We start from the raw sequence: 9,326 nt of genomic DNA, 5'->3' as shown, positions 1-9,326 counted from the left end.
TTCTGCGCACTGCGCGGAGGGGATGCGGTCAACCCGTGAAAAACTGAGTTTCGGTTCGTGCTGCGCTTGCCACATTTCCGGAGCGCACCCCTTCCCCTCGATAACGGCGTTCAGACTCTCTCAAAAGTATGCCAGGAACTGGCCTCATGTGAGAGAACTTCGACTCTCGGGGACAGGAGACACCAAATCCAGAAGGGCGCACCTTCGTCACCGCCGGTTCCGGTGGGCTTCTCTGCTTGTAATGAGATAGACAGTCTCCATACCAACAGTTAGGATGAGTTTGCAGGACTGTGCAGAGCGATCGAGCCAGGTAGTCCGTCTGGGAGCGCGAATGGAAGAACAGGGAACCTGCTGTCTCGTGTTCGGTTTGCAGGTTCCTTCGGAATGACAAGAAAATGCGATCTTCACCGAACTGATTTTCGAGGGAATCCACCATCAGTTACCCCAGTCTCTAACTCTACCGCCAAGGTCGGGACGTTGATACTGCGATCATAGGCGGAGCTAGGCGTGCTGCGTCACCTTTCTAGATGCCAAACGCTTCAGGGAGCCCAGCGAAGCCTTTCTATAGCCCTGTGGCACCCTCGCTGGGCACGGGTGAAGTGCGCCGCCGTACTCGGGTCCTCTGACTTGGCCAGAGATGCAACAATCTCCAGCCTCTTCTCCATCGCCAGCAAATGGGGAAGTAGGTCAGTGTTCAGAGCAGCGCGCGCTTCAGGGTGTTCCGAGACGTTGGCAACAACTTGCAAGGCCTGGGAACAGCCAGCCAAATTTGCAGACAACTGTACCGTCAAACAGGCAGGCATGGGCCCGCAGCTAGGCGGGTACTGCAAGGCGTCATTTTCAATGCTTTCGCCAGCCAAAGCGGCATGTCCATGTGACTTCACAGACTACTTTTAGCACCGCCAGCACTGGGTCATGCTGCGCAGACTGACTGCATAGCATGACCAAGCTCAGGTGCCAGTAAACAGCGTGATAGCTGTATGGAACAACTAGGCGGGTAAGCGGGCGGGGTCCGGGCTGGCGCCTGTTCGCAGTGTTCGCGGCAGGAGGCCGGAGGTTCCGACCAGAGAGCTGCTGGTCTAGGGCACGTGACAGTAGACAGAAGGCCGTGACGTGTCTCTTCCAGCTTGTTCTGTGTAAGAGAGCAGGCCCCAGCCGTTAACACCTCACACTGGCAAGGTTGAAGGGATCCGTCTCCAGGAAGCACGCGGCCGTGATCACGGGTAGATACTTTTCCGCGCACTGCTGCTTGCCGTGCACTGTGAGAGACAGAGAAGCCGTTAGCGCCAGGACCAGTCCCCGGCAGGAGTCGTATTCGCTCAGCGCAGCTTGGCGGCCGGCGGGCGCTTCCGACGACCCGAAGAGGGCATTCGCTAGAAATGCCTGCATCAGAGCCACAATCAAGATTGGAGGGAGACTGTGAGAGCCGTGGCGTTCGTGCTGCTTGCTCTTCTCAACTTTAGACAGCCATTTTTCCCACGGGGGACGACCGGGGCCAAGTGACGCGTCCCCGACCTGCGGTCTCGGGATGCCCGGGACCAAGAGGACTCCAAGTTTGTTGGGCGTCACTCCGCCCGCTGTGAGGGCTAGCGTGTCACACGTGACTACAAGTGGCTTCTTTGGGAGAAGTGACTTTCGTTTGACGCAGCAAACCACTCCCGCAGCCCATAGGTTCCGAGGACTCACTTTGTGAGATCTCGACACCTCAGTTCCTCTCAGGGCCTGCAAGAGAAGGTGCTGCCTTCCAGCTTCGATGCTGTTGGGGACCGCAGTACGCCGAAGCCAGTGCCAGCGACCAGCGGCTGAAGTAGGAGCAGTCACCGCGCTGTCTGCATCTGTTTCTCGGCCTGGGTGAAGGGCAAACCTTTTCTCCAGCAAAACGCTAAGAAGGTCGCCAGCACTGAGCAAGAGCCCCAGCTGCGATAGGGACAACTGCGTCTTCTTATCTTCACATAGAAGCAGCAACAAGTGAAGGCAAGCCTCCAAGTGTAGCCTTCGTAGGCCCTGAGGAGCTACAATATCTTTCTCTGCCCCCAAATTGTCCTCGAAGGAGCCAGTCGCACTGACTGGCGAAGGGGAAGCCGGCTGAAAAGCGTCATAGAACAATGCTGTCAGTCTTCTGGGCGGAAGACTTGCAAGGGCGTTGAACCCATCATGGCTGTTCGCTCCGATCGTTTCCAAGAGCCGGAGCGTCGAGACCCGGGAGCTTATGTCGCACCAGTCGGCACAAATGCCAGTTTCAGAACGTTGCTTGTTCTTCTCAAAAAGACGTCCGCCCAGTGAATAGGCCAGAGTGCTTGGGAAACAACGTGCCTGCACACATTTTTGCGACAACAAGGAGGTACCAGGCGAAGGTGGCGCGTTTGCTTGCGCAGCTCAAAACTAGACATTGCATCTAGGGGCGTGGCATTGGGAAGCAAGAGTACGGGAGGCTCAGTCGGGTTACCAATTCCTTCAAGGGCATTCCACTTGACCTCGCAAAGCAGCGGCTGGCAGCCGCACCTTGGTAGGCATGCATGTGCGAGACGAGTGTGTAGGGAAACCGTCCTCCTAGAAAGTAAAAGTTGCGCCACACCGGGAGGTACGAAGTCTGGGAAGAGGCATCGCTGTGCAGTTCACCTGACTGCTGACTAACTCGATCACCCGTATCCCGCTATTAATTACAGAAGCTCCCTCCCTGCGTGACCGCCCCCCCGACGACGGTCCGCTTGGGGACTATATTCCCGTCAGCGCCGTCAGCTTAGCTGAGCCGGCACTCAACGCGGTGTTCCGGAGCGAAGTGCTTACTTCAACGACACCGATCTCGTGTGCCGGTTCGGCAGGACTGTCAGTCGTGGCTTTCCGGCCGCCTTCTGTAAATCCACCTGCCGCAGAGGACAACGAATGGTAGACTGGAAGGGACTAGCTCAAACTGTTCTAAGCATTCTCGTACTCGGACCGGTGCTTGCGCGCCGTAGCCTCTCCCGCTTTTTCTTGTCTGAATGGATACCCGCCTTCGCTGGGGTCCGTTCACAGATGTGATGTGTACTTTCCCACCTTTGAGGCAACCGTGCCCGGCCTTGTCCTCGGAACTGCGCAGGAGGAGCAGAGTTCGCGTAGAAATAGCTTTCCACGCTTTCCCCCACCTGGCGCGTATCTGGCCGTCAACTCCCACCCACTCTTGATGAAGCTGGTATTTCATTCGTAGAGAGCGCCAAGACCTGGAGGGCGCAGTGACTTTTTTGTCCAAACATTGTTGGTCCCCCCCGGTCTGTTGCTGCGCAGCCGGACTGCTCTCAGCCGGCGTTGGCTTCAGGTTTGAAATCTGATGTGTGCCTCCCCCTGCTCTGGAGTCCCTGGCGCTGTCCTCGCGATTGCGTAGAAGCAGCAGAGTTCGCCTGGAAATAGCTTTCCATGCTCTCCCCCACCTGGCGCGTATCTGACCGTCGACTCCCACCCACTCTTGATGAAGCTGGTATTTCATTCGGAGAGAGCGCCACGGAGTGGAGAGTGGAGTGACTTTTGTGGCTGAACACGCGTGCTCCCCTCTGGTCTCCAGTCGACCAAGCGAGTTACTGTCAGCCGGTGACACTGCAGACGCGTTTGTGGACCTCGAGCGCGGGGCGTCTTGTGGGCGGGCATCCCTGTCCCTCAGCAGGAGACAGCTGACGAATACGAGTGTTCTCTTGCGCTTAGAGGATCCTATGGAGATTCGCCTCTCGAGAGCCACCCATTCCTGTCGGACAGCGTGTTTCATTCGAAGATGTCGCCAGGAGTTAACCTGGACCGAGCACCTATCTGAGCCTCGTGCAAGGCCCGTGACGCGCGGCGACTTCCCGGCTTCAGTAACAGGCTCCGGCGCCTCGGGACTCCCGCCTAAGTCGGACGAAGACCCGCCGCCGAAGACCTCGCTTGAAGCGTAGGGTAGAACGCAGTGAGCAGGCACTGCTAGGCTTATCAGTTCTGGAAGGAAGCCCCGACTATATAGGAAGCTTGCAGCTTGAAGGACAACAGGACACACATGAACTCAGCCTGCAACTTGACTGATGCCGCACGCGTGATAGACGCTCGCGCTCAAGCTAGGAATTCTTGGAGTGGACTGCCGAAGACTGCTGGCCTTCGCGTGCGGAGTCCAACCGGCTGTGTGGAGACTCAAGTATGCCTGCGGGCCGGGCGTGCCTATAATCGTTACCTTTCCTGCTAGTTGCCACGAGCCGAGCGAAGTCTGTGAGTACGCATCGAAGCCTAGCATCTCCCTTGCTGTGGAGCCTCAACAACGGCTCCACAAGAGTGGAAAGATTCTCTCGCTCCTGCAGTTTAGCCCGGCTGGATTCGTCAGCTGCAAACTGAGCGAAAACTGCGGCGCTACGGTGCCGCACGCCAGGCTCATTGAGCTGGGCGGCACGGAGCAAAGGACCCAGAATCCCTGTTGCGCAGCAGGCACAACGTAAAGCATACGTATTAGTCTCACAGTCGACCGATCGGGCAACCAGAGAAATCGCATAAACCCATGCCCGGATGCTGGTGGTGGCTACAGTCTGTTCGGCAAGTGACGTGAGGGGGGGGGCTGTTGTACAAAGAGATGAAAGCGCCCCATAACCCTCTCAGGTTCTTAAAAATCCAGTTCTAAAGCGCTCGAACATGGCTGAACTGCAGCCCGCACTACAGTAAGCCTTGCAAGTGCTGAACAAACCACAATGCCATGCCTGTGTGTTGTTCGGCCCCCCTGCAGTAAACTAACACTCCGCGCTGTTGATCGTGGTGGATCCCCTAGTACCGCCTCGTCCGATGGCCTTCTTCCGGCGAGTGCCGCCGCTTTCGCAGTTCAGCCCAGGCAGAGTCCTCGGGAATCAGCCAAGCCGCGCTGTGCAGAATCCGTCAACGACGCGGCGCTATGGTTTCACTCAGCGGGCAGGAGTGCGGTGTCCCTCCCCCATGAGAATATAGAAGCTTTCTCCAGCCGACACGCCCCAATCAGTGCCGTGTACACGATCTTCCTTGACCTGAGACGTGCGTCAGAAATGAGCCAATCAGTACCGTCTACAAGATCTGCCTTGACCTGTGACGTGCGTCCGAATGCGAGCCGGAGTCGCGAGACACCGAGCAGCTTGGTGACGAACTTCTCCAGAAGGAGAACTGTAGCACGTGTCAGTGTGCTTTGACGGGACGAGGAGGTGTCCGCTGTTTGCGTCTTACAGCCCGTACCTGCATGGTACGCTTCCAAGCAATTTTGAGGTGTTTGGAACAGCACAAGCAGCTGAGCGAGAACCTTGTATTTCAAGACAAGATCGCCCTCCTCTAGGTGTTCGCCCAGCTTATAAAAGAAACGCTGCCCGAAGGCCGATGCCACCGTGCTGGGAGGCGAAGCCTTCACGTCCGGGTTCACTATCCCCAGTCTGGGCCTGGTCCAATTGAACATCGTGGCATTCCCACTCGACCTGCGAGCCCACGAGACTTCTACCTCATCACTTGGTGACGTTCATTTAGCGAGATTTTGCTGGGTGAAAAGGAACTCAGCAGCTGCAAAGTAGAGCGGGGAATATTGAAGAATCATGGCCCCTGCGAGGGTTGCGCGAGCGGCCCCCGCGTTTGGCTAGCTGCATGCGTCAGAACTGTAGGACTGCAGCCCGCAAGACACGAAGTAGGCTACAGGTGAGGGGCCCGCAGCGAGGCAACAGGAGTCAAGAGTGCCAAGAAAATGTGTGTCTTCATGTAGCGGGGGGGACTGCACACAAACTTCATCCGCTTCAAGAACCGCCTCAGCGCCCCTACGCTGACAACTGCAGGGCTGCTGAGTGTCCCACTCGCAGCACGACCACACACGGCCGCAGACCTCAGCCATTCGTAACAGGGAGCCCGTTAAGCAAGTCCGAGGAATGTGTGCTTCTTGCATCCAAGAAGTGCTGGTCACAGGTGCCGGGGTGCGTAGTCCACGTTGAGCACGAAGGCCCGGAGTAGTGCTCGGTTAACCTTACTGGCTTGGGGAGGGACTCTTGCAAACCAACATGAAGTCCGATGAGAACGCGCCGTTACACTTCCTTTTCCCAGTCCGGCTGTAGAACGCGCTTCTAGACTACCCACGAGCATGGCACACCCCTCCACGCAATCCTAGCTGAAGTTTCTAACCGGAGAGGCAAGTGGAAGTCAAAACCCGAGTGAAAAAACTTTTGGGTTCACGAGCTGTGTCAATACTGTAGCAGCTCCAAGCCAGGAGCGTACAGTAACATTTGGAGCGTGCTCCACATCTTGATAGAAAACTCACAAAAAAAAAATATTGTACTTATTGAAAACTATTTGGAAAAAATCTCTACTTGCGCCGTCGCTGAACCAAAGAGATGCTGCCACACAACGAGCGACTTTCTCCGACCGCCTAACGCAGAAAGCAGTCTGCGACTAAATAAGAACACCCCAAAGAAAGTGTGTTGGCAGAAAGAAATGCCAGCGGGGAAAAATGCGGAGCCTGTAGCGAACACTGTCAGCTAGGCGTTCCCTACAGGTATGGTGATGTGAAAAAGTTGGAACCCTCAGCCACCCGGACTTCTGGCACTTAGAGAAAGCTGCACTCTTTTCAACTCTCTGGCGCACCTCTGTAGACCTGCTTCCCAGCTGTAATGTGACGCGTGAGGCAACCGAACGCGTCTGCCAACTTCTGCGCTCTTGGCAACTGACAGTTCTGGTATCAGCCGATGCCGAACCCCGGCGCACGAGAAATCATAAAGTTGCCTCTCCTATCTCTCAACTGCTAAGGCGCGCTTGTGAAGAGGTTGGCAAAGCCACTACAAACAGTCACGGCCACGTAGGGGCGTCCTCCAAGGATTCATGCCTCGGAAGTTAGTTCGTGAGGGATTTTCGCTTATGGATACCTGTGGTGCTTCCCGAAACAGCGCCTCCACCCGGGTAACCAGGTGAGGAGTGTAGAAAAATATCTGGTGGCAAATTCAAATACGCCGTAGCCGATCTACGGCAGCAGGGTGGCCCAGCCGGGACATCCGCGGGGGTGCTTCAGGCAAAAGCACAAGAGGGGTGCTTCAGCCAGGCTGACCAGAGCGGGACTTGAGCTTGCAACCGTCGCTGGCAGCCCAGTAGCGCCCGTGCGAAACCAATACCATCGGCTTGCTGTATCGTGGCTACCCGGGTCCGTTCTGACGACGGTCTCACGCGAGGGTCCCAAGCCGCATCGCGGCATGACCCGTGTAGTTGTTTCTTTCTCGTTCTACAACTCTAAGGGCTGAATCAGTCCCCTGCATATCAGCCCTTTTTCCCTTTTTCGCCATTTTTGTTTTCCTTTGTTGCAGCTCGGCCTGCAGGGCGAGACTAATCTAGTCGATGCCTATCGCTAGTGCCCTGTCGGGTAGCGTTTTGCTTGCGGCACAGCGGCTTTTTCGGGGTTTGGTCGAGTGGGAGGCTGCTGGCTTGCTTTCACTCACAGTTGGAGCCTTGAAGTGTTTCTCCGTCCTCAGCAGCTTCAAGTGGTCGGTGGCTAGACCGGGTCCCACTGGCTTGCTCTTTACAATGCAGAAGAGATGGGTAATGCTGTCGCTGGGCCTCCTGGCCCCGACGGCACTCACGGGAGTAGCGGCAAACTTTTTGAGTTCTCGGCAGGACGGTAAGAGGGCTAACTCTCGTGTAATCGGGATGAAGGGTAGACGCTCTTGGTGTGTGTGGTAGGAGGCAGTAGAAACTTCATGTCTCGACGGCCTAGCAGGTCCCTCGTTCTCTCGACTGGTGTGCGCCCGGTCGCGAGGCTGCGCGGAAAATAGACTGAGGAACTTGCCGACCCAGCAAACAAGTTTAGTTCGCGCTTGTTCGGTTCAGGAATGTTGGGAGTGTTGCTGGCTTGTATGGTGCGTTCCCGTGGCAGGCTCGTCAGGGACCCAGTGTAGTATGGACGCGGTCGAGGCGGTTGCGGTGCTTGACAGCTCCATGAGCGTCGGGATGGAACGGTGGAACCAGTTGCTGAGCGTGACGAAGAATTTTGCTATCAGAATCAACAGTCATGCGAAGGAGAGCCGGTTCGGACTCGTGAGCTATAGTGATGCGGTGACGTCTCACTGGGGTCTCAAGGATCCCAAAGCAACAGATGTTGCCCACTTTGAAGCGTCCTTCTCTGGTATACCCTTCAAGAACGGGAATACATACACGCCGAGGGCTCTTGACGTCGCGAGTCAAATGTTTCATGAGGCAATGACCAGTGACACGGGAGGTTTGCGTGTTAAGCGTGTTCTGCTGCTAGCAACTGACGGTTGTGCGGACATTTACGGTAGGGAATTTGGAGACTTAGAAAAGCATTACCGCCACACCCTGGGAAACTTGCACAAAATACCGCACCTGCATACAGTGGTGGTGGGCATCGGCGAGAATTTATGCCTTGACGAGCTACGGTCAATAGCCGGGTGCAATCCCGGAGATGAGAGTCCTTGCCAAAGCTTGGTACTCGCCTCGTGGGATACACTGGAACAGCGCGTCTTTCAAGCTGAAGACCAGCTATGTGAAGCGGCCAGAGAGGAGGAGAAAGAAAATGCAAATCAGCAGCCCAGCGTACAGGAACCAGCGCCGCCATCCAAAACAACATGCACCAAAGGGCGAATTGACACCGTCGCTGTCCTGGATGGCTCTGGAAGTCTTAGTCGAAAGGACTGGAAAGCCACTCTGGAGATCGCTGACCTGTTTGCGGGCGCCCTGAATATTGATGAAGCTGGCAGTCACATGAGCGTGGTGCGCTTCGCTACAAGCGCGACAACGGAGTGGGGCCTTCTGGATCCTGTGTCTTGGACACCGGCAAAGTTGAAACAACGCATTTCACGTCTGAGTCATCCCCGTGGAAGAACTAACACTCCGAAAGGTCTCGAAGAGGCGTACCGCATACTTGTTGAATCCATGAATAAGCACCACGATGAAGATGCAGAGAACGTTCATCGCATTCTCCTTGTAACCACGGACGGTTGTGTGAATGAGTGGAACACACGGAAATACAGGACAGCGGAAGCTCACCTCAAAGACCTTTTGGAGCGGTTCCGAAGGCTGAAGAACCTGCACATCAGAGTGCTGGCTCTCGGAAGCAACCTCTGCGAGCGGGAGGTGCGCTTAATTGGAGGATGTAGACCCGACGGCAAGGACTCCTGCGACAACGTCAAGTTCACGGATTTCAGCTCGGTCATTGACGAGTTGCCTCAGTTCCTTGAGGAAATATGTGAAGAGGTTGAGAGCGGCGTACCTCCAATTCTTGGAGGAGACCAACTGCCACCTACAGAGGAGGTGCCACCAACTGAAGAGGTCACTCCACCCACAGAAGGCGAAACTCCCCCGGCCGAAGGAGAGTTGCCTCCAACAGAGGAGGTTCCTCCCAC

At 56.1% G+C, this 9,326-nt stretch overlaps 1 protein-coding gene across 1 annotated transcript; it reads left to right on the top strand.

Annotated features, from left to right (window-relative positions):
• Positions 1-7,614: 7,614 nt before the first annotated feature.
• CSUI_000512 (von willebrand factor type a domain-containing) lies at positions 7,615-9,326 on the top strand (the record flags this gene model as incomplete). Its single annotated transcript, XM_068060746.1, has 2 exons — positions 7,615-7,621; positions 7,841-9,326. Coding segments are annotated over 2 exons (1,491 nt in total), but the record flags the coding sequence as incomplete, so codon positions are not given.

The sequence above is a fragment of the Cystoisospora suis genome (assembly GCF_002600585.1).
Source record: "Cystoisospora suis strain Wien I chromosome Unknown contig_190, whole genome shotgun sequence".
Classification (NCBI taxonomy): Eukaryota; Apicomplexa; class Conoidasida; order Eucoccidiorida; family Sarcocystidae; genus Cystoisospora; species Cystoisospora suis.
The sequence above is the reverse complement of the archived record's forward strand: the minus strand, read 5'-3'. Positions and strand labels throughout refer to the sequence as shown.